The following is a 26,831-nucleotide window of genomic DNA, read 5'->3' on the forward strand; positions in this document are numbered from 1 at the left end:
TTTCTATGATGCATGAGGATTTTGTAAATACGTAAATGGGCCTCTATATGTTTCAGACATCTGTTCACTTATTAGGCTGCATTATAGTTATTGGGGGGGTGGAATTCAAGATACTGTCTAAAGATGCATTTTATCCTACTCTCAGAGAAACTCTTTCATAGTTTTGCTTGTATTGAAGCATAATGTATTATTTCTTCTGAGCTTTCAGTTGACTTTTTGATAGATTTATTTCTAAAATCCTCGTGTTTGCGTCTTCAAAGTACGTGAAGCTGGTGACAACGTTCTGCTCCACGTTAAAAGCGGAGACCTGCGGTTCAGAGCCAGTCAGAAGGGACATCTCGAGGCGAAGTGTTCGTGTTACAGTAGCGTATTAGATTTCACTGTAGATCTAATTGAGACTCTTTTGTGCTGAAAGAATAAGGCATACAGTTTTATTTGAAGAGGCAGGCACTTAAAATTATAGCAAATCTTTATTGACTGATTGAGCATGGAGGGGAGAGAGAATATTCATGGTGGATGTCCAGGGTGTTACGCTAAGAACTAGCTAAGACATAAGACAGTGACTCAAAATATAGTACTGAAGGCAGTATTATGTTTAAGAATTGTAATTTTTCTTTCCTCATGTATACTAATTAGTATAGCTGTTCTACCACAGTGGGTCTTCTGAGCAATATGTGTAGTATTTTTGGTTTAGCCCTGGGTTTCTCACTGACATTTGAAGAGAAGGACAAATCATTAACCTGAGTTAGTGAGCACAGGCTTAATATAGGAACATTCAACACTAACTTTGGCTTCTCTTCTCTCTGTGTTACAGAAATACTAATACAGAGCATTTGACCTTCTGATCTCTACAGCTGAATCTCCTGATACCAAGATTAGGAAAGAGTGCCTTCAGAACCAATATGTAGCAAACGGGTATCACACCTCCGAAGCTCCTCCCTTGGTTCAACGCTTGCATGTTTTAAGGATCCCTGTTGCCTCAGCAGTGAATTGTTCTTGTGAACTTCAGAAACAGATTTCATGTGGTGCTTGCTAAACATTGAGTCACCATGAGTAGTAATCTAGGAAAAGAAAAGGACTGTAAAGAGAAGGATCCAAAAGTCCCATCATCAAAAGAAAGGGAGAAGGAGGCCAAAGCCTCTGGAGGATTTGGGAAAGAGAGCAAAGAAAAGGAGCCTAAGACCAAAGGGAAAGATGCCAAAGATGGAAAGAAGGACTCCAGTAGCACGCAGCCTGGGGTAGCTTTTTCAGTGGACAATACGATAAAAAGACCTAATCCAGCCACAGGTACCCGCAAAAAATCCAGCAATGCTGAAGTGATCAAAGAGCTAAATAAATGCCGGGAAGAGAATTCAATGCGCTTGGACTTGTCCAAGAGGTCTATACACATGCTTCCATCAGCTATCAAAGAGTTAACGCAGTTAACAGAACTTTATTTATACAGTAACAAGCTGCAGTCCTTACCGGCAGAGGTGGGCTGTCTTGTGAACCTGATGACACTGGCCCTGAGTGAAAACTCACTGACCAGTTTGCCTGACTCTCTTGATAACTTGAAGAAACTGCGCATGCTTGACCTGCGGCATAACAAACTTAGAGAAATCCCTTCGGTGGTGTACAGGCTAAGCTCTCTCGCCACTCTTTACCTACGCTTTAATCGTATAACTACTGTGGAAAAGGATATCAAAAACTTGTCAAAACTCACCATGCTTAGCATACGAGAGAACAAAATCAAGCAACTACCTGCTGAAATTGGTAAGCGATTACACCGATTGAATGTTTAATTCTATGCTTATGTTCGTTTTGCAGTTCAGTTAAGTATACATAAACTGCCACTCCTCCAGGTGCCCTTCTCCTTAAAACTTTATAAAATTATGCTCATGATCATACTGTTACAATGTTAGCTTATACTGAGAGTAATCAATACCTTGATGATTTTTTTTTTAAAAAAGCCCTTTTTCTTCATCTATCATCTTAAAATCAAATGTATCTTGTTTTCATCTTTGCCTTGTGCTTTCACATATTGTGTCTTCAGAGCCCAGATGGTTTAAAAAAAAAAAAAAAGATACAGGGGCATATTTCATTTTAAGATTTCTTTATAAATCATTTATGAACTGTTGCAAGTTATAAACACATTATGGGCATGTTACAGAGGGGTGTGACCATGGTAATACAAGGTAGAATAGGTAGCTACATGCTATTACCATGAGCAAGCTGTTTGACGCTGTAACAGTTAATAATGTAGGTTAATGATTCATGAAAGCCTCTACCTTTTATAAGTCATGAATATATTAATGCACGGACCAAATGTTGTATGCATGGCTGATGATTTTTGACTTTTTATGAATAATATTTCTTTTTCCAAACATTGTTAGAAAAGTTTGAAAGGTGGTGAAATAGTATGAAAGTGGCTTATTAATTTAAAAAGTTTATTACAAAAAATGTGCTGGAATAGTTGTATATCAAGAACTCCTAAGCTGTTCCTAATAGATTCTGATTCACGGAAAACATCTCTTTATCACACTGTTATCAAGCGATATTTGAACAACGTATGTGCCTCATAAAAGGAGATTCTATCATCGGTGGGTTTTTTTCTATGTATCACCAGTTTTTAAAATGCAAGCATAGCTTATTCCCCTTGGGGGAAGGGGGAAACATAAACTTCATGCAGGGAAGCGTGGAAAAAAACTTGTAAAAGTCCTTGTAACACTGTGAGTAATAATTCCTGTGCCCTCTTTTTAAAAGCTGATGTGGGACTTTTTCCTGTCAAAGCCAGCATGTGAGTACGTTAAGTGTTACTGAAGTTGGCCCCTATGCTCACTAATTTTGCAAAGCTTGGGAAATGCTCTTGTTTGGATCCCTAGTAGATCTTTTTCAAACCAGCAGTGTTTGCCTCTTTCTCCTGCACCTTGATACAAAAGATACGTAAGATAACGTGTTCTTGATGGCAGGAACTCCTGGGCATGTCTGAAACTGCTAATCATGTTACCAGCAATGTCTGGTGCAGACAGCTTCTGTACATGGTAACAGGAGTGAAGAAATGTAGTGAGGCTGTCAGTTGTTGGTCAAAGTCTTTGGCTCCCTGTAGCAGCTATTGGAATGGATTCTACTGTAGCCACAGAAACACTTTTTTGCTAGGGAAAAATTAAATGGTTAATGTGGTGTGTTTTCTGATCAACATGAGTTTTTGAGTTGGCATGAGTATCTTGGTAATCCTGGGAATTTCCCCTGGGAGAGCTAAGGAATTACAATTCTGACCTATTTTGACACTTCAGTTTAAGTCCAACAGCGTCTTTGAATCTTTTACTAATCAAAGAATCATACTGGAAACCATGGGACTGATGTTTGCAAAAAAAAAAAACCAACCCAATATACCGCGTGTTTCTACGTATGTTGAAGAAATTGCAGCTGATTTAGCTGGTTGAGCTGTATTACACAATTGTCAGTACTTCATTCATCTGGGCCTGTTTGTGGCTCAGTTATTAAATGTAATCTAGCAAAGAGTCAGCTTCTGATGTTCAAGTGGGGATAGTACTGCATAAATTTAAATTAATAGTAGTGTGTGAAGAAAACACTTTTGTGAGATGTTGCATTCCAGTGTTTGGTGTTGTCCTTTAGAAACTTTTTGTAGGTGTGCTTGATACTGCAGACTTTGTTGTTGCTGCTGGAACCTCATTGTTTCTTAACTATTTTGTTTGTTGAATTCTTAAGGTTACGTTTACATTACAGTACATAATTTCCATATGTGTTTGTTCACAGTAGTCTTGAAAGATCATGTGTAACAGTTTCATGGAGAAATTTAGTAGCATGAAGGAATATGTGTGACTTGTGTCTTTCTTTTTCTATTTTTTTATTCTTGCCTTGATGTGCATACAGGCAGTGTTCTCAGTTCTTTATCAAACCCTGGCTTGAGAACATGAACTACTTTACTTCTGTCTTTGAATCCAGGAGTTAGTCGTGCCTTTATTTGTATTGTGATAATGCGTATGTTCCTTGTTATGTGTCAGCACCTCATTGTGGAAGGCATTTTAGAAGCACAAATGCAAGACGACTGTCACCCTTGTGAAGAATTTTGAAGGAAATCGCTATGTTGAACAGCATCCTTTTTTATTCAAAGTAAATTTCTCTGGCTAGGTTGCCTGCAATTTAATCAGTTGAAGAAGAAATTAATTAAAGGATTTCTAAGTTTAAGTAAAACAAACAATTTTAACTGCCAAGACATACAGAACAGGCTTTTGAAAACCTTTTTCCTCAAATAGTAAAACCAGACAAGATAGTTTCACTTTTGTAGTTGATTTCTACTCACTCACTTTCATGTGTCTTTGTTCTAGTACAAAGATGAAATGTTTGAGTTGGAAACAGCTGAAAAATGAAACTGCTGAGAAATGTATTTCTTACTTTCCAATGGAATTTCTGTGTTTCTTTAAATACTTGTTATTTTTCTACGTTTTACATGTGCACTTTAAAAAAACTTGCCTTTTAAGTCCCAATGATTTTAATCCCTTGTACATTTGTAATGTAGTTCCTAAATACTGTATACAAGCAAACACCTATATTATCAGCTTGTAAATAACACAGAAATTTTTGTTGCGGCAAAGCGGGAAGTAAAATGAGGCCAGTATCTTTTATAAAGCAATATCATGCAGAGCACATCAAATTCTTTTTGAAAATACCCCATTGTTTTAAGGCCTAAGGCTCACATATCTGATGGTAAACTAGTGTGCTTGTTTATATTTTTAAAAATTCAAAGCTTATGTAACCCACTGACTTGTCCAGCAAGGAAGAGTCTTGCAGCAGTTAGCTACGATGTGTTCACGTGGCTAATCTGGTACGCAACTATGTGAAGAATCCTGGGTTTTCTTAACTTTGTCTTTTGGAGGTAGATGTGCTACAAAGGGTTGCCCTGGACAAAAAAAAATTAAAACCCTAGACTTCAGCTTGAAAGGTGGCATGTTACTACTGTTCCCTCAAAGAGCGAGCGTTCAGTGTGATGGAATTAAAGTCTTACCCTGGTGCTAGAGACTTGTTATAGCTTTCTCTACCACTGAACACAAAATACCAGTTCTGAATGATTATAAAAGCCTTTCCAAGCTTTTAGGTCCTTGCTGCTTTAAAATAAAGGGTCACCTGATTTGTAAGCAATCATCTCATTTAATTACTTTTCTAGGAATCTTTAGTCTCCAGCCTTATAAAATAAAGTTTATTTTCCTTCTACTCTCAGTGAAAGAAATTGAAAGTAGGTCCTGAAGTCTTAAGTGCTCTGATGTTTGAGACTTTTTTTCGAACACCCAATATGTCTATGGCTAGTTGATTTTTGTGCCAGTGATGTTTCACTGTTCTTAGATGCAGCAGTTTCCCTCTGTTGCTTACATTTGCTTTCCCACTGTATGTGGTGACAGCAATCATATCTTCTCCCGGCTGCTACTCAGACCACAAGTTTTAGTCTTGCATAAAATCTCCATTCCTTCTCTCAACCCGCTATCCATTTTCTGCCTTGTCTTATGTTTTGAATGCTGAGCATGCTTGATTCGTTTGAATATACTGTTCCAGATGAGAGTTTCCCTCTTTGTGCTGGGGATAACTCTGTCCATGGATCTGGATCATATTGCAACTGTATTAGACTTATCATACGAATGTTCTTGTGACCACCTAAGACACCTGCACTCTTTGCCTTCTCTGTTCTCCCTCTCTGCCAGAGGCCAACCCTGAGATCCTAATAGAAATGTACTCTTTTTACACTGCTAAATTTCATACAGTTTCCATTATTTTTTTAGCTACCTGTTTCTTCCAATGCCTCTAGCTAGCTAGAAAACCATTGCTTTCTGACTAAGTAACAGCTGAGGACACCGTACAAGATTGGTCTTGAGGTGGATTCTTAAGAGTCCTGGAGAGGTAACCTCCATCCAAGCTGATATTTTACTTTCAGTCCTGTTATGTCCATAGCAAGTTGTAGTCAATTCCTCAGGTATCCTGACATCTTCTACTACTGACCTGAGTCTCCTAGTTATTTTCTGCATGCTACTACATCAGACATCTTTGTGGCGTCTAGACTGACTAGACTGAATAAACTAGAGCTTCCACATTTTTGTAGAAAAGTGTTAACTCTTTATGCCAAAATAATTAAATAATTTACTGATTTTTCTTTTTAAATAACTTTTTATTTGTCTCTGTTTTCATGCCTTTGGTTAATGTTTCCTGCAAATGTTGTTGGTCTGCAGAGTGTTTAGATGACTGTGAGGTCGTCAGAATCTCCCCTTGTTATTCCTCTTATCTTAAATTTTGAATTGATAGTCTCCAATGCTATGGTAGTGTTCCTTGTTTGATACGTGACATGTAGAAACTATACTACTGGTCATGTGATTTCAAAATAAGTTTCTAGACATGCTTATCTATAACATCTACTGCTTGCTGTGCAAGCATACAGTATTAATACTTGTTAGGAATAGATTCCTTTTAGGGAAACCTGAAACTAACTCTAAAACATTTATTTTAAAAGCCTGAGTGAAGGTAAAACATTTAACAAAATGTTGTTTGGAAAACACATAGTTGATCAGATTTTAAGTGGTCCTGGAAACTGCTTCAAAACAACTGACCTGTTATGGTGTGTATTGTCTTGAGGAAAACCTAGAAGAGGTGAACCTACCACAGTGAGCTGCTGGGAAGTAATCTAAAGTTTGGTTCTATTTTCGGCTTTAAACTGTCTTTAGTTAATCAACACAAACTTAAATGAGGTGACTACACTGGGGGGAAAACTTGCTTTGCATTTAAAACAAACAGTGAGAAAGAGGAAGTGTTATTATCTATAGTTAGTAAACAGATCTGTGTGTTTCTGCTCTTTTTTTACACCAGAATGCAGTACCTCTCATTCCCTTGCATCCAGCTGCTTTTTTATAGCTAGGAAGATGACAATAAGGTTTCCCGTCTTTTCAATATTCAGAACGCTTCTTAATTTTAAACAGTAGTTTACTCAACTGAACTCACTCAGTGAATCAAAAAATGAAGAAAATATTATCTGTACTTCGGAAGAAGATAGTCTTTTAGTCACTCGGAAAATTCAGGCTCCAGGTACCTAGCAAATCATTGCTACTAGTCATTTATTGGACTTCTCTTAACACTTTTCCAGCAACATATATATTGCTTCTACATTTTTAATGCAATTGTAATGATTTTAATAAACTGCATAGTAAGCTGAGGTCTTGATATGCATTGTTGTATTTTCAAATATAAATAGATTTGTTTTGAATAAGATCTAAAAATACTTAAAAATCCATTTAACTGAAAACATATTCTGAGGTTTGGTTTTTTAAACCCTTTTTTTTTTTTTGGCATGTTTAGCTAAAAGCTCTGTTCAAGAGTAGCTGAATTAGGGTGAGTTTTCATGAAATGGCCGTGCTGATGTGCAACAGCTTCATGATGCTGAAATGGGCAGTATCCACTCCCCTCCTCACAGCTGCCTAGCTGCTCACTCCTTCTGCCTCTTTCATCTGAGCTGTTCCCTGGTGGGCTGATTTATCTCACTAAATTAACAGAAAAATATTAATGGCTTTGCTACTTTTGTTGTCTATTACTTTAGTTAAAATCAGTAAAGTTTCAGATAAGACTGGAACTGGTGTAGGAGGAGGAGTGGGAGAGTGTGAACTGGAGCAGGGAGAGCAGGACTGCCACTTTTGCCCGCACTGAGCTGTTAAATCAGCTTGGCTCGCTGCAGCTCAGTTATGACCAATCCTACCTGTGCGGTTTCATGTTGTATAAAAGCATGGGAAGTGGAGTGCAAGTGGTTTGAAGAAGGATGGATTACTGTCTGCAGAGAGCCATTGAAAATGCATCAGATTATATTTTCAGAACCTCTCTTTCTTCCTTTTCTCTCTGCTTTCCATGTCTTGTTCTACAAAACCCTCTGTAGCTTATTGGAGTCCTAGTAGCATCAGCTCAGCCCCACCTTCCTGAAGCCATTTTTTGTTATGTTTTTATGTATAGTGGTGAGAATTCATTGATGCAAGTTTCTTGATGGCAAAGCTACTCTATGTTGCTCTTTGTGAACCTAGTCTTTCTTATAAATTGCATCCCACCTAACAGTGGTGCTAAATTTTCAGAGTGCATCTTGCCCAGTATCCTGCTTCTGACTGTAGCCCTAAGCAAACACCTGCATAAAACCAGTGTAAGTGTATATATGAGACTTAACCTGACTCTTTTCCCAGATCCAGCTATTTTCATATCGGGGATTTCCTCAGTCTGGTGCAGCTTGTCTCTTTAGTAATTCTCAGTAGACTCCTTTTCCAAGGGTTTGACCTTTTTTTTTTTTTCCTTTAAACTCCTATAAATGCTTTGTCCTTAGCAAGATCCACAAGTTTGCTTTGAATGTTGTTCTTGACTAAAAGGTCACTGTTATGCAGATGTTGAATATATATACATACCGAGTGCAAAAGCAGAACTTACCTGTTCACTTGGCTGTTGAATCTGTGGTGGCATCCATAAAATAAAACCTTAACGGAAAGGTTTCCACGTGGAAGCTTTGCCAAAACACAATCTGGAGGGATAATTGTGGAAATGAGTTCACAAGGTGGACTCTAGCTTCATCGCCATATCTGGTAAATTGTCCATTCCACTGAGATCAAAAAGTTGAAGATGAGAATGGAAAAATGCGAACACTTTAGTGAGTCAGACAGTCAGCACGAGAAGGATGAAAACCAGAGGAACAGACAGTTGTCTTGGGATGAGGCCAAGCAAATGCTTCAGTTTGCAGGCTGTTACTTAAGCAAGCCTTTTGCATTTCTTCTACTGAGAGTTTTATTGCATTCTTCCATGTTGTGTTGAAGGAATTGTTTTGCACAATCAAGCTGATAATATTTTCTTTGCAAAGCAAGGTTGCATCTTATACCAGTTTGGGATATTTTTGTCTTCTTAACACACACACACACACACACACACACACAGAGCTCAAATAGAAATAATATTGTCAGCACAGTTGAAATTACATTTGCATAGTTTCTGCAAGTTTCTTGAGACTTCAAATATTGTGTTTTCTGTCTGTGAATGCAACTTTTATTCTATGGAGAATCTGGTCAGGGCGGTTCTGCAAGGGAAATATTTTTAGATTGTAATTCAGGGAATCTGCCTACACCAGACTTGGAATGTCTCTGAAACTCTCTTCTGTTCTTCCCTTCCCCCATCTACCCAATATTTAGATCATTTGTGGTTTCTTCACTACTTTGAAACTCTTTTTCATAACACTTGCACCTGTTTTGGTTTTCAGTAGCATAGACAGCAAACCAGATGTGTGCAGCTGCATTAGTTCACGTCTACTCACTGCATGCTGAATATAGTGTTTCCTTATGAAATCACTTGTTAGTTGCAAAGCTTTTCAGTGATGCTCTGAATTTCATTTCCCCTTTTTTTTTTTTTTAGCAGACCTGACAATATAGAGAAATATGTCTTTACATTATTTGTATCTAAGAACCCCTTCTTCTGTTTCAGCACTTTGAAAGAAACCAAGTTGTGTTCCTGGGCTTAGTTGGCATGCTAATGTCTGCAAACACAGCAGCTGACAATATTTATATTTTTGTATTCTGATACAATAAAAGCATGAAGTTGTGAACAGAAGTGGAATAAATATAGGCATTGATACATGTGTGCTGCTCCCTCGAAGTCAGAGAAAATGACTGCTTATTTGATCCAGGTCTGGTTGCTTTCTTGAGCTGCAGGAAGGGTGAAGAACTTGATTTTTGGCTGGCTTCAGCTCTGGTGTCTGGGTTCTGATTCCTGTGAAAGCTTTTGTGGGGACGCAGTTTCGTCTTGTCAGCTAGTCAAATTCCTCCAGATTACATTTTCTTCAGATTGGCTTTAGGATAATGATGTCTTTTTGATCTACTTGCAGAGCTTATTGGGATGATGCCCCAAGTGTAATTCCAGTAAATACTGACAGCTTGTTAGAAGTCCAGCTTTTTTTTTTTTATATCAATGCTGCAATTATTTTAACTGTTTGAATACTTTAATAAGTGCTGAACAGAGGGAAATAATCGCTTCCTTCAGACTGCCCTTGCTAATGCGGCCCGGTAGGTGGTTAGCCTTTGTTATTTGAGAGCGAGCACACTTGTTCCATACTCAAAATGGACAGGATCCAAGATGTGACGCCAGGTTCAGCTTCACCAGGACCGCCTGGTCCTTCCCTGCAGAGCTGTTTTCTCTTTGGCTGGTGCGAGGCTGTAGTTCTTTACACAGTTATTCTTTTCTAGGCGTAAGACTTCACCTTTGTCTTAGCACTTCATGAGGTTCCTGTTGGTTTATTCTACTGCCCAGCTCAAATCCTGCCTTAAGCCCTTGCGAAGATGGTTTCTTCTATGTTTCACATGTTTAAAATGTTGTTTGAACACGTTTTTGATTTTATTTGTATTTGTTAGTTTCAGTTCTAAACAATAAATAAAAAGTGTTTTGCTGTGTTGTCTTGTTGAAGCTTGTTTTAGACCAGATTCTGAGTCTTTCTTTTCAGTTGAGCTTAGCTTCTGTGTTTTTGAGTGGTTCCCATAACTAGATCCTGCTGCACATTCTGCAAATTCTACGTATTTTACTGTGCTTATTTCTTACTTATATGAATATTTTAACTTTGGTACATAAGTCACTTGTGACCATATTAAAATTGCATTCTTTCTACTCAGTAACTCTTCTGTGTAAGTTATAGTTGTGTGGTAATAATTCAAAATAGCTCTGACTGCTTAACTGTTCTTTTGGGCAGTCGGTAATGCACAGCAAAAAGTTCAGGCTGTCTGTTACAGTGATGTACTCAAATCTCAGAGAGGGAATAGATTCTGAAACTGTAAAAATGTTTTTATTTTTTTTCTAAAATCAGGACACTTATCCCCCAGAGTTTTATAGACAGACTAAAAATTCTTTTGCCTTTTTTTTTTTCCTTTTGCCAGCAGAGAACCTAGTGAGAGATTAATAACTACCAAAGTTATAGGAACTATTTGTAACTTGTTCCCAGCATTGCTGATTTCGGGTAACTATTCTTTACAAATTAGCTTACAACCAGTGTTGTGACACACCAGCCTGAAGTCCCACTAATATTTGTATTCTCCTCTTCCTTGTACTTTCCATAAGAGTCTTGATCCTCTTGCTGTGACATCTGGCCCAGGATTTATCATGTCGTGAAGGATTTCATAATTTGCGATCTGCTTAAGCAAGGGCAGGCACGGAGTTAATCCAGTGGAAAACAGGCTATATTACAAGTTGTACTTGCTGTCCAAGAGTGTTGCCCACTGAGTGAATTAGTGGTAGAAGACACTGAAGCCTCTTTGCTATTGAGTATTCTCCCTATATGACTGGTAATTTGTGAGTACTTTTATTTTTTTTAATGAAGCCATATTTTGTTTTTTAAATAGTCAAGAAGAATTTTTTAGAGTTACATAATTCAGGGCATGTAACTTGGTTCTCTTGTTATAACAGGCTTTCAAGGTTGGCCATATAATGGGCCAATTCTGCCTCATTATGCAGAAAATATTAGTAATTTCATAATGCTGGGGTTTTTCAGCAGGTATATCTAGCTTTGTCATACTATAACATTTAGTCTCCATGCATATGAGAACAAGAGTGAGGTGATTGCTCACCCCACCTTTTTTAAGGATTGTTGAGAGGTACACTTAGCTGTATTTTTAACAATGTTTTTAACTGGAAGGTGGTTGGGAGTCTTCACAAACTGTTTTGTCTGAAAAATGCGTGTGAATCATCTGAAATTTTTATCTTTTAGAACCTTTTAAAATACAAGTTTTTAAAAACTGCATAATAGGGTGTAACTAAATGTTTTGTGAAGATTATTTATATAGGAAGCTGCTTTATGTGTTTCATATGTGCATTACTTCTACCTCAAAATCTTTTATTGCCAAGCCAGCTAGTACATGCAATTTCTGTCTGCTGTCTTGGCAGATTTTGAGCTTCAATTGCCTTTTTTCCCCTTGCAATTACAGTGCAATATAGTATTTAAAAAAAAACAAAGGGGCAAAAAAAAGGGAAAAATAAACCCCAAACCCAACCACAAACCCCAGCACCTTCCTAGTTTATTTTCTAATTGTCCTGAGGATGCTTCTCCCTTCAATGCAGTTGCAAGTAGTCCATAGAGAATCCTTTATTCACTACTGTGAGCTTAAGATTTGCCTATTTTGTCCATTACTTGTGGCGAAAAGAGTTAGTTCATTTTACCTGTGATTAGTATTTTCCTAAGGTAGTGCTTGCCTTACTCCAATGATTTCGGGTGTTCGAACAGGCCTTTGGTGAAGTGATACTGGAGTTGTCCCTGTGGTGAATGGGAATGGGTTTTTTTTCTTTGGTAAACTGCATTCTGGATAAGGCTGATTTTGAGCTGCAGCACATTTCTGGTTGGTGTATTTCTGTTAAACTGATTAAGATATGAACGTGTTTCAGCAAAGTTAGGTAGTACACCAGAAAAGAGCAAATGTTGATTCTTTTAATACAAATATGATCATGAGCTCCTTGCTCATTAGCCATTTTTCTTTTTGTACCTGAGCAAATCTTTCTTTTAGGAAAACTTTCTTTTAGATTTTGACATATGCTTCTTACCCTGGCCAAGCAAAAATGCCAGATTTCAGTTGTATCTTGGTGAAACTTATTTTCACCTTTTTTTGAGAAATGTTTCCTTCAGTACAGTTGCCACTGTTCGGACAGTAAGAGGGACACTTTCAATCACTGAAACAAGCTGGCTTTGCATCAGCTCCTAGGAAGAGCATTGTGCAGATGGCCTTATGTTTGGCCTCTTTGTTCTTGCAGATCATTATTTGTTGTATCGATTGTTTATGCCATGTGTTTATCCTGGCATAATTTTTGAAAGAGCTGCTGTTGTGCAGCAGTGCAGTTCACAGTCTGTCCATTCATGGGGTAGATCACTGCCATCAGTCAGCCGGTGAAAGAGCTGCCCCTGTTTCTCAGCTGCTGGCCGTGGCAGCGGCACGCTCTCCGTGCCCAGAGTGGTTGTGGTCCCATGTGCTGGGATGTTCTCAGTAGTGCTGGTCACGTTAACTGCAGTGTTGCTGCTACTTAGACCTCCATGCACGCTGAACAGACAGCCTCTCACCCAGGAAAACAGTTAGAAATATAGTTTAAGCAGAAGACCGGGCAGGTGGTGCTGATCGGCCACAGGGTGTGACCAGCACTGGTTTGTAAAGGACTGGACCCTTTTATTTCCTTATTCTTCTATTTTCCCACACTTGTCCTTCCTATACCCCATTGATTCCCCCATTTCCCTTTCTCTAAAGATCCCATAGCAACTCCCACCATCCCAAGTTGCTCTTCCTTGCACCTCATAGTAGGTGTTTGAGCCTCATATGCCGTAACAGCCCGCAGTCTGCCAGGTGCTCTGGGAGCCTTTCCATTTACTCGCTGTGATGGGTCTCACGCTGGCCATGGGGCTGATGGCTCTCCTGGGACAGCCAGTATTTGGGTTCTCGCACCCACTGCACACTCTGTGTGCCTTTGCACGTGAAGATCAGCCTCATCACCTCTACCACATCACCTAAACACTTTTGACCTTCTTAAGCATATTGGCTGTAGGAATTTTTTCCATGTGTCATGGTGAACAACAGGAGAAATGTACCTTGAGTGCTTTTTGTTGACTTGCACGCTCTCTGTGTTGTGTCTCAGCAATACAAGTGAAAGTGTTGAATGAATTTCAGTGCCAACAGCACTTCACCTCCCCTCTCCTTCTGCCCTTAGGGGGGCAAAAAGAACATTTTGGTGAGATGCTGTCAGACCATAAGTATTATTATGTCCAAGAGCAGATTTCCTTGCTACGCAATGTGAACTAAAAGCTGAATGTTAAAATATCTCTTGAAATTGCTTTCCTTGAGTCACTGTACTTCATGATAGGGCTTTAACTTTCACTTGGTTCTTCTCTAAAGTCTAAAATTTGTTGGGCTCTTCTCTAAAGTCTAAAATTTGTTGGGCAGTCCTCAATCTATTTTACCATTCAAAATTTTTATTAAATGTTTACCAGTGTTGCTTTTCAAAATAATGCCTGCATCTTTAATATAACAGCATTAAGTATGGCTATCCAAATTAAACCAAAGTGTTAGCTTGCCCTTAATTGTCTAAATAAACATAGGCATCTCTTTTCTTTTTTTCCCTCCCCAGAATTAGCTAGTAAGATGTTTGTTTCAAACGTGTCGCTTGCTGTTGTCAAAGTTTTCAGCAGGTGCAAAAATGAAGTGCAGCAAATGTTGCTGCAAAAACCCCAGTCTTTCTTCGACTTCAGCAGATGTAGAGTGGGAAGAGTCAAGTAAATGAGGAATCGGTGTGATGAAATGAAATCTATGCCATATTTGAAATTTGACATCATTGGTTTAGGTCTGAAGTGAAAACAAATGAAAACAGCAATCATGAAGTGAAAAATACTGCCCCAAAGTGCGTGAAGATTCTTGAGTTATCTTAGTAAAGATTTGTGGGGTTCTTTTTTTTTTTTCTTTGTTTGTTTGAAGGGAGGGATTTTGAAGTCTTCCTCAAGCTTTTCTTCCTCCTTCTATTGCCTTCTACACTTTGCCCACTTGTTTTCCTGAATAACAAAAGACACTCCTACCACAGAACATTAACTCTTTCTCAATTTTTTCTTAAATTTGCTTTCTTCTGCATATTAATGGCATTGAAATGTGTGGTTTATGCAGCGCTGAATACAGCACGTTTGACTGTTGACTCTGGTTGCCTGGAATACACTTGAATGCTGACTTGAGGGGACACACATACAGTGATTGAGGAGCTGCCTAAGCACCACCTTTATATTTCCATCTGCCTGGTTTCTAGAAAAACATCCCAATTTGGGTTAACGAATGCAGGAAATAAGATCTGTTATAGGTTAACAATCTCAGAAAAACAGAAAAATGAAGCTGTTGGCTTTTTTGTTGTTGGCCTTTCACAACTGTTTCGTGATATGTAGTAAGTATTGTGGCTACATGACACCTGCAACTCAATACAGAGACTGAATTCATAAATATTTTATGATTTAATAAATCACCATTTGTGATTATCTGCTGATCTAATGGGTAAACACTCTACACGTCAGAACTTGCCCGAGCTAGTCCTGCAGGCCTGTGGGAAAATCCTTAAAGGATTGTGTCAAAGATACAATACTGAAGCTTAAAAATAGACATTCGCTCCTCAAAAGGAATTTGCTACTCTTCCAAGTTTGTTACTCACTGAGTCATGCTCTTATACACAAATACAGTGACCTCATCTTTACTGGATAGAGTTGAAGCTGTTCAAATCATTCCCATTAATTTCACCTCCATCAGATGCAAAAAATGTGAATGCATACACCTGTATTCATGCACGCACTTTTTTTTTAAACCCAACAAGCTAGTGCTCAGAACATGGTATGTTTGTCATTAAAATAGGTGAAACTATTGTAAATAGAGAGTTGTGCCTAGCCGTACTTTTAAATTAATGTGTAAATGCCAGGAATGAAGCAGTTCAGTGTAAAGTAGCTCTAAACTCTAAGCAAATCCTATCTTTTTTAAGGCTTAACAGATAAGCCTTTTATTTCAAACTTTTATTTGCTATAAGTCTCCTTGCATATATAAAATATAATACTCTGTGTAAACAGGTTTACAGTTTACTTATCATATGTTGCCTTTTTTGTGATGACTAAAAATGATTAAAAATAGCACTCAGGACTTTGGATTATCTAGGTTGTCAGCCAAATAATTTTGTTGTCCCTTAATTGTTGATTTTGTGCCTGAAAGTAATTCATGGTATAAAAATAGATCTCAGTTTCTCAAAATTCAATACAATTCACTTACTTGGTGATGTCTTAAACTTCTGGTCAGCCTGAAACAAGTGAGATGCAGGTTTTGTACTCATATTCCACAGCTTGAACTGTCAGAAGAAAATCAAGAAATAAGTAAGATTTCTTCAGAGAATCTATAAAAGCTTTATCTGAGTTTTTCAAAATTGTTGATCAGGTTTTAGATCTGACTGATGAAATTATGATCCTGTAGTGCCATATTTTATATGTATAGCTTTATAGTAGCAATAGCTTTTTTAGATTTTCCTAAATTCTGTCTGATTCTATGTGTGGAAGTCGTTGTCTAGCGTTGTATGTTAAAGAACTTGATATTTTGCTTTTCTTGTGTGCTTTTAGGTGAGTTGTGTAACCTCATAACGCTGGATGTAGCGCACAATCAGCTTGAACATCTTCCAGAAGAGATTGGAAGCTGCATGCAGATCACCAATCTTGACTTGCAGCACAATGAGCTCTTGGACCTGCCAGAAACCATAGGTATGTGAAAAGGCTGGAGAAGAGAAAATAAATCACTGTTTCAAAATGCTCAGTCAGAGAAACAAATTGAAGAATGAGTATTTGGTTGGTGACTGTAGAATGACTGGTGTTCAGGTCAAGGCAGCTTCACACTTGAGATTAAAAGCAAGGTGTGCGTGTTACCTTAAATGTAGTTTCTAGCTCTCTGAGTTATGTTATTAAATCTAGCTGTGCTGCAGAAAGCAGCATCGTCTAAGAATGAGAGTTACAAGGGAAAAAATCCATCACTTCTAACTCTGATTTAAGGTGTTCTGTGGTTATGAGTAAATGTCTACAGCTTGTCTGTCCATTATGTAATGAAAATGAGCATATAAAGGAATAAAAGGCTAAAAGACTTGTAGTTGAAGTGTAAGTGCAGATGGTTTTAACTAACATCTTTGGCTAAAGAAAAATAGAACTAAAAAGATAGATGTTTTAAATGAATTATGTATATTTTGTGCTCTTTGGTAGAACAACAAAAAAAACCTTCCAAGTCCACAAAGTTACCATGCTCTAATGCAATAAAATACAGAGGGTTTGCAACCTAGATTGGGAATAATGGACTGAAATAAACACTGTCCTGGTCGGTTTCGGAATATCATATAGGATGAGACAACAATGTATGACTTTCTATTTAATTAAATCAGTTTCAAACAGATGGCAGAAAAAGATGCATGCTCTGATTTTAAAAAGACAAAAAACAAGGCCATGATGATTTTACACTCTTATTTGTCACCAGAACATACTCAGAAGAATGAACATTATCACTTAAACAGTATTTAATGTTGAGCATTTCATTAATGTACTTTAACGCATAGTAAAGTGAGTGAGCAGAGGAGTGAGGAACCACTTAACAACACTCCAGCTTTTCTTCCAGCAGTAAATTGTTGAGTGTGGAGCTACTGTGGCTTTTTATTTAGAAAGTTTGACCTGAACAGAGTTTACATTGATGAAGCATCCACTGGAGCTTAACTTCCTTCCTGGATTGATGATATTTTTAAACTCTGGAGATCCCATCTGGCATTTGCATCTAACTTACACAATTCATAAGCACACCCTTTATTTTTGTAGCCATTTTGTAAATCTTACTGAAAGTTGGTTTTACATAAAACTTACGTGTAGTGTATGTGTCATATTTAGGAAGCGAGTTTTATGGATAAACTGCTAATTATGGGAAAAATTCTCTAAGCAAGTGAGAGATTTACATTTTCAGGGCTTATAGACCACTGTTGATTCTTGTGCAGAATAGTAGTGCAATTTACTGAGTTGTTTAGTGACTGGCAGTCACTGTGCTTCTCAGAGGACCACAGAAGTCTTACTTACAATATGCTGCAAGACTGTGCTTACAGGGAAAGGTCTTTGGGTAGGAGAGGCACAAAGTTACTTAGGCAGTTAAGTCATTTGTGAGAGAGAGGGAATTGCTGACTATGCAATCAAGGTAGTTTGAACTCATCTGTTTCTTCAGAAAGTTACTGTAAGCTTAGGTGGTTTGTATTGAGTCAGATTCATACCTGGTCGAACTGGATTTCTGCCTATTTTATTTGTTTTGTTTTCCCATTGCATTGTCTTTATAGTGTTTTGATGTTACTTATTTTTAAATGTATATAGCTTTCTCTTTACATGCTTATCTGAGCTGAATATCAATGCTATATAGCTCAACAAACCACCAAAGACAGATGAATAATGGTAAAAGACAGCAGTGCACCATTGTGTCTTTAACCTTACACTGGTTCAGTTTTTGCTCCACTGGAAAATATCTGTTGTTTGTATTGACCGACATGTAGTAGTTGAGCATTTCTGTTTAGAGTGAAAACTTAAAATCAGAAATTGGTGTTTGTGCCACATACAGTTCACAAACAGCCAGAATTGAATACTGAAGGGAAAAATTTTAAACTCCAGCTTAAATGATAGTGATCAACCTACATTTATGCATGTTACAGAAAAGGCAGCCGTAGCCAGTTCAGCAACATTGGCTTTATTTCTTAGTCATCGCAGTTTTGGTTCAACATTAAAGCAAGTTGCGGCTTGATTTTTAGATTACAGCTTGCTCTGTGGTTAGGATTGTTCAGCGAGAGACTTTGAGCACTGAGAAAAACCCAGCGAGTAAATGGCGCGTGGCGGCCTGGCGTGTGTCGCTCGGCGCAGCTGCGGGACAGCCTTTCCAGCCTCTCCATCTCTCGCTCCAGTTTCTGTCTTTTCCCTCCTTGCCGTTACCTACCTGGTCTTCGGCACAACTGGCTTTTCTTGCAACATTTACATGCCAGGTTTTAATGCGCTTAATATATACGTGCTGTTAATATTTTCCCAGTTCAGTCAAACTGAGGTGGGGGTCACTGACCGGGTACAAAAAAGACCAAGTGCATTTGCTCATTATAAATATTTAATCTACTATGAGCTATGAGCCTCCTGTTATGGAACAGACTTCCCATTACTGCCAGCTCTGTCCCCTCCTCCCCCACTGACACCCTGTTGATGGAGGCCTCTTTTTTTCTTGAGAGGAATGTTTTTGTCAAGCTATTTTGAGAAACAAACAGCCTCCTTCCTTTTCTATTTCCCCCTTCCCTCAAAAATTACCCTTGCCCTCCTTCCCCCCCAAAAAAAAAACCCCAAACCAAACCAAACCCCAAAAAACCCTTGCAAAATTCTTAAATTCCCTGCTGGACTATCTAAAGAAGTTTTGGTTTTACCGCAGAAAGATTTCTGAATCTGCCAGTTAAAAAAACAAAAAAACAAAAAAAACCCAAAACAAAACCCCCAAAACTTGTTTTCTAACTAACAGTACTGTACCGAAATGTGCCGGAGCTGTGAGGAAGGGATGTTGGAGGGTGACACGCAGAGGAGTGGCAGGGAAGGGATTATGCATCAGCAATGATTGCAGAGGTAGCAGAGCCAATATACCCACTCTGTAAAAATACAAAGTTCTTGTTTCGACTAACACTGTATAAGCACGCTTTCATGCAGTAACAAATGTCGATTTTAGATATTAGTTGTCAGGAAGTGACCTAATGTCTTGCTTTATAGATATTGGCTTAATACATTCATATCTGTATTTCTGTTGATTGAAAATTGTAAAGTACTTTGTATATTAGATCACTTCCCGTAAGAAAAATGAGCTTTGTGGAACGGCTTAGCACATTCCAAGAGTCTCAAGTCTAGAATCAAAATCATAGAGGGATCTTAGCTCCTTACTGTGTTAATTGCAGATTTCCCCCCCCCCCGACCCCCATGGTTTTTTTTTTGGGGGGGGAATTATGATCTACTTGTATTTACACAATGTCTTATCTCTGTATACTTAGCTGGCACACTAATATATCCAAAAGATATATAAAAGAAGGCGAAAACATACCATTTATATTAAAATTAATAGCTGGACTTTTGAGACAGAGAGAATAACTGGACTTTGAGACAGAGAGAAAGCAAATTCTGGGTGGAGTAAAGTGTTTCTTTGGATTACAAGCTAGCTTTCTAAGCTAGCTTAGAAAATTTTGTGCTGCAAATACCACATTGTGAGTGTTCCCTCTTTGAACTTTTAATTTTAGCATTCTGTACAAATGTGTTCACAATTTCTTATTTAAAAGCACAGAATCACTTATTTGAGAAAGAAATTAAACAGAAACAGAACTACAGCTTTTAAAAAAATTGATTCTTCATCTGTGTTGTAATTTTCTAGGTTTGTGTGTTTACGTGTGCAGTTTGATTATAGTCAAATGTGCCATATTCATGGACATTTAAGGCAACAGACATTTTAATAAGAAAAAGAATAGTCAGCTGTCAACGTTCCAAAATGATGCTTTAAAAGCACAAAACATTCTGTCACTGGACGCTCTTTCCAGTGTCTGACATGGCACTGTTCCTAAGAGACAGTTAGGAAAATGAGAGGCCTTTGCTGCGACACACAAGCTCAGAACCTGAAATCACAACTCTCATGAAAGCAGATATTTTGTGGAGTAGCTTTGCCATTTTTCCTGGTTGAAATTGTGCTACAAACTAGGCTTCTAACCCATTTAGCCCCCGTGTACCTCTGAGAGCACTGTTGTGCTTTTAAAACATACTGTTGATAAAACATGAAGCATTATGACCAGAACCAAGCAGATATAATTGGTACAGCTCAGATTATACAAATTGTGGTTGAGAACTTTAAGTCCCTAGAAATCCTAGTAAAGATATTTCTGTAGAAAAGTGGAACTACGTGCAAATGGTGTTTTAAGTTTAGCAGGCTTAGCAGAAACTGGAGAAGTCTTGTTCTGCAATGTCTGACAAATGCACTGGTCTTGATGAGACCCAGCAGAGCACCTGCAGCTCCTTCAGTGCTCAGGGGTGATGTTCATACGTGACTGATGGGTTTGATGTTACTAATTACTTGCCACCCTGATGGTGCAAAGTGTATAGGCTCCTGCTCCAGCTTTATGACGGCAATATTCATATTCTTAAAATTTAAGCACATGACCTAGTGCTTTGGTCTGTGAGCATTTAGTAGTTTGCAGGATCAAGCTTGTTTCCATAGGCTGACTTTGGGAGATCTGATCAGTGTTTAGTGCTTTGTCTAAGGTTTTGTTCTTGGACTGTGCTGTTAATGAAACAATCTGCTAAGTATTGGGCAATCACAGTAAGCTTGGCCTTTTCTTTATCTGGTGGAAAGCAGTGGCTCCCACTCTTTTATTTTTGGGTTATTATAAGCCTGTGCTAGTTCTCATGGTGGTCTCAGAAAGGGAATGAAGCTTCTGGTTCTTGTTGGTTTCAATTCTAGACTTGGTAAATGTAAAGCAGGGAAATGGGCTAGAAAATAGTGAGTGGCAGGAGAGGGTAAGTGGGAAGTGACTGCTTATGGCCTCCTCCAATGGCAGAATGGGAGGGATGAAGCAAACTGTGATATGTCAACCTCAAACCAGTTAAAAGCCGACTGTACTGCATGCGATGGGTAGGGAACACTTGGGTGTTGGTGTTAGCACAGGTTGCTGTAGATGCTAAAAGCTTACAGGGCAATGTGACGATTATGCAGAAGAATGTATCAGTTGCTGCTAAATTCAGGAAGTCACTGAGCCACACGCTGTTGAATCTTCCCCCAGCTCTTGGGGAAGTTTCAGGGTGTGCTTTCCCTTTTCTTAGGTTCTTCTCTTGATATCTGCTGTTGGCCATTTTTTTCCAGAGAGAAAGTACTGGGTGGCTCTCTGGCCTGAGTGCAATAGTTCTCACATTCCTTAATAAGCTAAAATTATAAATGTATATTCATGTGTTACACATTTTATATGCTTACTCTATATAGTGGGGCAGACTTAAAAAATTAAACACATTTATCACTTAGGAAAAGTTAATTTTTTTTTTTTTTGCATTGCCAGTTAGGTATAAACTGTTCTTACAATGTGATTTACATTTATATAAATTTCACAGAAAGGTTTTAAATAGTCAATTGAAAATAAGACTACCAATGAAAAATGAAATAAATTTCAGTTGCTTTGTGTTATTGTATGAAGTATGAATTGAGTAAAATACAACACTTTCATTGATAGCCTAAAATAAGTCCCAACTGTTGCTTTTGACTCTGCAATGTGAAGTGGTTTTGTATTTTTGTATCATTTTCAGCTAATTATAACTTCCCTTTTTTGTTTTAATACATAAATCTCCAATGCAAGCCCAATATAGTTAAATACACATGTACTGTTTTTCTGTAAAAGTTAGGCTAACTTCTATTGGCTTATTAATTCTGAGTTTATTGATTTGATGTATATTTATGAAAATATTTTTTATTTTGTATTTTGGTTGGATATTCTTCCTGGTAAGACTAGGATGGGGCCAGTTTATTTTAGTGAATGTACATACCATCACGTAGTAATTAAACCGGTATGTACAGATATATTATAACTGCAGCTCAGCATTTTCAGAATGATTTGTATACTGCAGAAACAAAAAGCCCATAATCTCATTTTCTTTATGTAAGAAGCAGGCACGAGGGAAGAGTGGTTCAAAGGAACACATCAGAATCGAGACAAGCAGGTCTATTAGTTACATGCATTTTGATGAACACATGTTAAATGAAGTTGAATTTTTATAGCTGAGTCAGTTTCAGAAACATGCCACTAAGAGTTTGTGCTCCCTAGCCTTATGCACATGTTGTGTGTGGTGCATATCAGATACTTGAGGCTCTGTCACTCGAGTTTTGCCAGCGTCTTGCATGCATTTTTCACACATATGCAGTTGGCGATGATTGTGGTCTTAAAACAGAGTTGAAAAATAACTGCTGACATGGTCACGCTTTAGCCTTAATTTTGACATAATGAGGGAAAACCTGTCTTTGGTTGATACTGTTAGACTGAAAACAGCATTTCAAGCAGTAAGGGTGGTAGAGATTAATTTTAAATTTATGTTAAATAGCTTTCTAATAGATAACATCTTTTAGGAGAATTCCTAGACTTTGTGTAAGGAGGATAATGCACTTTGGTTTGAGCAGGACAAAAAATGATGGACCTTGCTGATCTTGTAATTTGTGAGTCTGAATCTGCCTCCTGATATGTCAGGAGGTATTGGTGGCTGGAAAGAAAAGTTAAAATACGCTAAAAATTACTTTACTGTTAAACCAGTAAAATCCAGAGTTCCTAAGTCAAGCTTTGTGTTGTGTTCAGCTACACCTTTGTATTTGGAAGAGTGTAATTACATTTCATGCTTTGGCTTTGGTAGTTGATAGCAATGATCAGGAGGGATTCTATTCTCTTCTACAGTTTTCCTGAGTGGTTGCCCTCCCACCCCCATCACCTTTCTGTCCCCATTCCCAATTGTCCTAAACCATCAGCCTTTAGCCAGAGCGTATTAAACATGAGGGACTTTCCAGTCCTGCAGGTTATAGAAAGGATTTGACCTCTCTTGGATGATTGATTGGTGACACAAGTTTACATTCATACAAATCTATAGGCTTTGGTTTAGGAAGGCGTTGCCCCCAGATCAGATGAGTAATGATTATGGGGTTTTGTTCTGCTTTCCTCTGCAACATGCTCACTGAGATCACCTTCAGGATGTCTTGCCGGACCAGTCACTTTGTGCTGTCGCAGTGTTGGACATTGGCAGACATCGTCTTTGCTTGGGGAATGCAACTGAAGGTTAAAATGGTTTATCTGAAGCCTTTCATTTTACTCTACAGCTATCAGGGGAAATGGTTTGCTTTCTGACAAGAGATTAGATTAAACATGTCAACAGCTCCTTTCACCTAAAAATCTGTGAAACTGTTCAACAATTGTCATGGAGTATGGCCGACATCTGGAAAAACTAATATATAGTAAGTACAAAGTGTGATACCGGCATCTTCTGACTTACCGCTATTTTAGGCTAGGAGCACTGTTGAAATATTTGAATGTGGTGTTTAATCTCTATCCATAGCTGGCCATCTCTAGCTTGTCTAGTCTCTCCTATACGGTTTTTAACTCTTTTAAGGCCCTTAGGTCCCACCTGCTTTGTAACATACTCATTGAACTTCTTTTGGCTTTTTCTTCCATATTGCCATCTTTGTTATTCCCACTACAAGATTAATGCGATGTGGTGTATTAAGCTTAATTAATGTATGTTTTTTTTAAAAAGTTACATCAAGTCTGATTTTTTTTTTTTAAATTTTTTTATTAATTTTGCATGTACCTCTTGCTTTCTATTCATTAAAAATGACATCTGGTACCTTTTGTATGCAAAACAACAATTTCTTTCTTAGAAGATCTCTTAGTGAATTAAGTGAACTGCGCTCTATGAAATAATGTGTGGTCATGTAAAACGTGGTAATAGGTGGCTACTCATTGTGTGCAAAGTTTAATCAAATCAAAATCTAAGAATATTTATAGAAGTTAGATCATCAGAAATACTTAATAGTGCCATGTTGTTTGTAGCAAGTTCTTGCAATTATGTATTGCATACTGAGGTTCATGTATACTCTTGATTACAATCTCTACGGGTTTTTGATGTGTACAGCTCTTGTAAGTCCAATTTGTGTTTTTAATGTTATCTGCAGAAGAATTTTCTCTATCGAACAGATTTTTAAATTGATCTGATGCTTCTGGTTTATTTAGGAGAAAGCAACTGATCCTGATAGCAAACTAGCTTGATGAACTAAGTTATATAAACCAGACTAATTATTCCATCTTTTAGTAATGATGCAGTAATATTTGGCACTAAGTAATGACCCTTCATTTAAGGATAGGGAATTTGAAGGATTATTTTAACTAAGGGAGGGAAAGAAAGAGGTGTGGTAAATCTCAGAAGAAGAGAGCATTTGTCACTCCCTTTAGAAAGCACCGATAGGACTTTGAATTAGGAATTTGGACTTCTTTATATTATTCAACATACCAAATCCTGTTTCTCTTGATTTTGAAACACTCAGGAACCTGAGAGGTATTGTTCCTACTTGGAGAACCACTTCAGGTGGTCTTTCTAAAAAGTGTGGTTTGGTAAGCATGGTTTTCTGCTTTATTTCCAGTCTTCTCTTCATTTTGGGACTGGCAAACACCTGTTTTTTTTTTTTTCTTTGACTAATATTTGTGAGGTACATTTAATAAAGTATTTAATTTAAACCATGTATTTAGAGTCCTTTTTTATAGTAACAGAGTTCAATTTAATGTTTCTGGATTTGCATGCATCCAAGTAATTTTTAATTAATTTCTCTGTAAATTAAACAGCTAACCCTGAGAGAGACATGCAGGCACTCCAGTGAAGTGATTATGAATTCTGCACTTCACTTCAAACCTGAGAACTGGGCAAAGTGGAGCCCACTGATGGGTGTTGGGAAGCTTTGCTGGTGAGAAAATGGACCTGAAACAAAGTCGCTGTCTGAAGTCTGATTCCCAAGAATGACTGTTCACACCAGAAGTTGAGCTAAAACAATTTTGCAGTGACTTTCTTAGGCCTGGCAGAAGTTTAGGGCTTAGTCAGGCTTCAGTATCGTATTTTTAGAAGTACTAGCGGATGGGCCAGTTGAGTTTACAAGGGTTTTTATAATGGGCTCCCTAAGAAAACAAGTTGGAAGGGGTTTTGCTTGTTGCTTTTCCAGCTAGTCGCTGCTTTTCAGTTGTGGTTATCAAACTGTCATGTTCATGAACATCTAATGCTGCATTTTCTGAGTCACTCTACCTGTGAGGAGCTGTTTTAGAGGAACTGCTGAGGTACGGTTTCAGTGACAAAAGTACAACCACAAATGATCCTGATGACTGACTGTCTGAGTTGATAGTGATCGGTTGTTACCTTCCTCGCCTTATTTCTTAGACTTAACCACGTCAGTGGTGTACCTAATATGGTACCATCTCAGAAACCATAGCTTGAACTGGAGAAGATAAAGATGGGTGCAGGCACTGTAAAGCAGCTCAGAATATGATTATCAGCTGGGTAATCCTGAGCTCAGGGAGCTGTAAGTGGAATCATTTTTGTTAGTGCAATGCACAAGGTCTGCTGTTCAGCAACTTGTAACAGTATCTGTAATAAAGTGGAGTTTGTTACTGGGTGGTGAGAGAGCCGGTGAGGTGGCCTGAGCATGTTAGCCAGCCCCTGGCCCGTGGACCATGGAGGCAAATACTAACATCGTTGTACTGGACACTAAATGTGACCCTCCTAATTTTTAAAAGTCTGACCATTTCTTTAAAGACAAACAAACAAAGCCAGTAAGTTTTAACACACTGAGCAGAGGGAAGAGCTGTAAGGATCATCCTATTTTGTGAAGAGGAGACTAAGATCCATCTTCTCCAGCATGTGAAGATAAAAGCTGGTAGGGGTTTCTCAACGCAATACATTCACAGTGAGGTGTGAATATGAACTCTGAGGATGAAAAGATATCAGAGTCTTGTTGACACAAGACTAAATGGCAATAAATTGTCTATAAATAAATTCTGGCTTGAAATGAGACGGTGGCCTATACTGCCTGAATCAGCTGGGTGCAGGACAGCCTTTCCAGGAGCAGTGGGAGAGGTGCTACTGGTGAAGCTCCAGCTGAAATGTTGCTGCTTTTGTTGCAGTTCTCAGGAATAACTGTATTTAGTCCTGTGGTGTGTAAAACACTCCCAGGGAATGTGGTACACACAGGATGTGTCTTCTGTTATGCCTTTGCATGCCTTTCCCATGGAGGAGAAAGATAACCGGTAGAGAAACAGTGATAAAGTTCTATTGAGAAATGCTACTTATGATAAGAAAAAATTACTAAGAGCTGCTATTTATGCCTCCTTTCTGATAATGCCATGAGGATAGCCAACGTGTGTCATTCTCTCCTAGAAAATTATGGTACAGTTTGACTCTCTCCAATGGTTGCCTTGTTTCATTTTTCTGAAATGCCATGTTGCTGGTAGGAAGAGAGCCATATACATACAACCTGTGCTCACAATCTGGGAACTGGCATAGCGACATTGTATTGCTAAGCAACAGTTGGCATCACGCTGTCTGCTAGAGCCATTCTCTTTGCCTGAAAAATCCAGATCAGCATCTAGCTCAAGGTTTAAGTAGTGAAAAAGAACAGTAGATTGATACCTTATTTTGTGTCAAGTTTGTAATTTGTTTTGTTAGTAAAGCATTAAATAACAATTCAGAGAAAAGTGGT

General features: G+C 38.1%; 1 protein-coding gene across 2 annotated transcripts in view; it reads left to right on the forward strand.

Annotated features, from left to right (window-relative positions):
- The first annotated feature begins 859 nt into the window (after nt 1-859).
- SHOC2 (SHOC2 leucine rich repeat scaffold protein) overlaps nt 860-26,831 on the forward strand; it is a 38,543-nt gene continuing 12,571 nt past the window's right edge. The window contains exons 1-2 of one of the 2 annotated variants that reach the window (XM_009819831.2): nt 860-1,752; nt 16,130-16,267. In XM_009819831.2, the coding sequence (XP_009818133.1) occupies nt 1,050-1,752; nt 16,130-16,267 (841 nt within the window). In that variant the 5' untranslated portion in view covers nt 860-1,049. The remainder of the gene's footprint in view (nt 1,753-16,129; nt 16,268-26,831) is intronic. The other variant, XM_009819832.2, reaches the window with a different exon arrangement.

Source organism: Gavia stellata, chromosome 9, assembly GCF_030936135.1.
Source record: "Gavia stellata isolate bGavSte3 chromosome 9, bGavSte3.hap2, whole genome shotgun sequence".
Classification (NCBI taxonomy): Eukaryota; Metazoa; Chordata; class Aves; order Gaviiformes; family Gaviidae; genus Gavia; species Gavia stellata.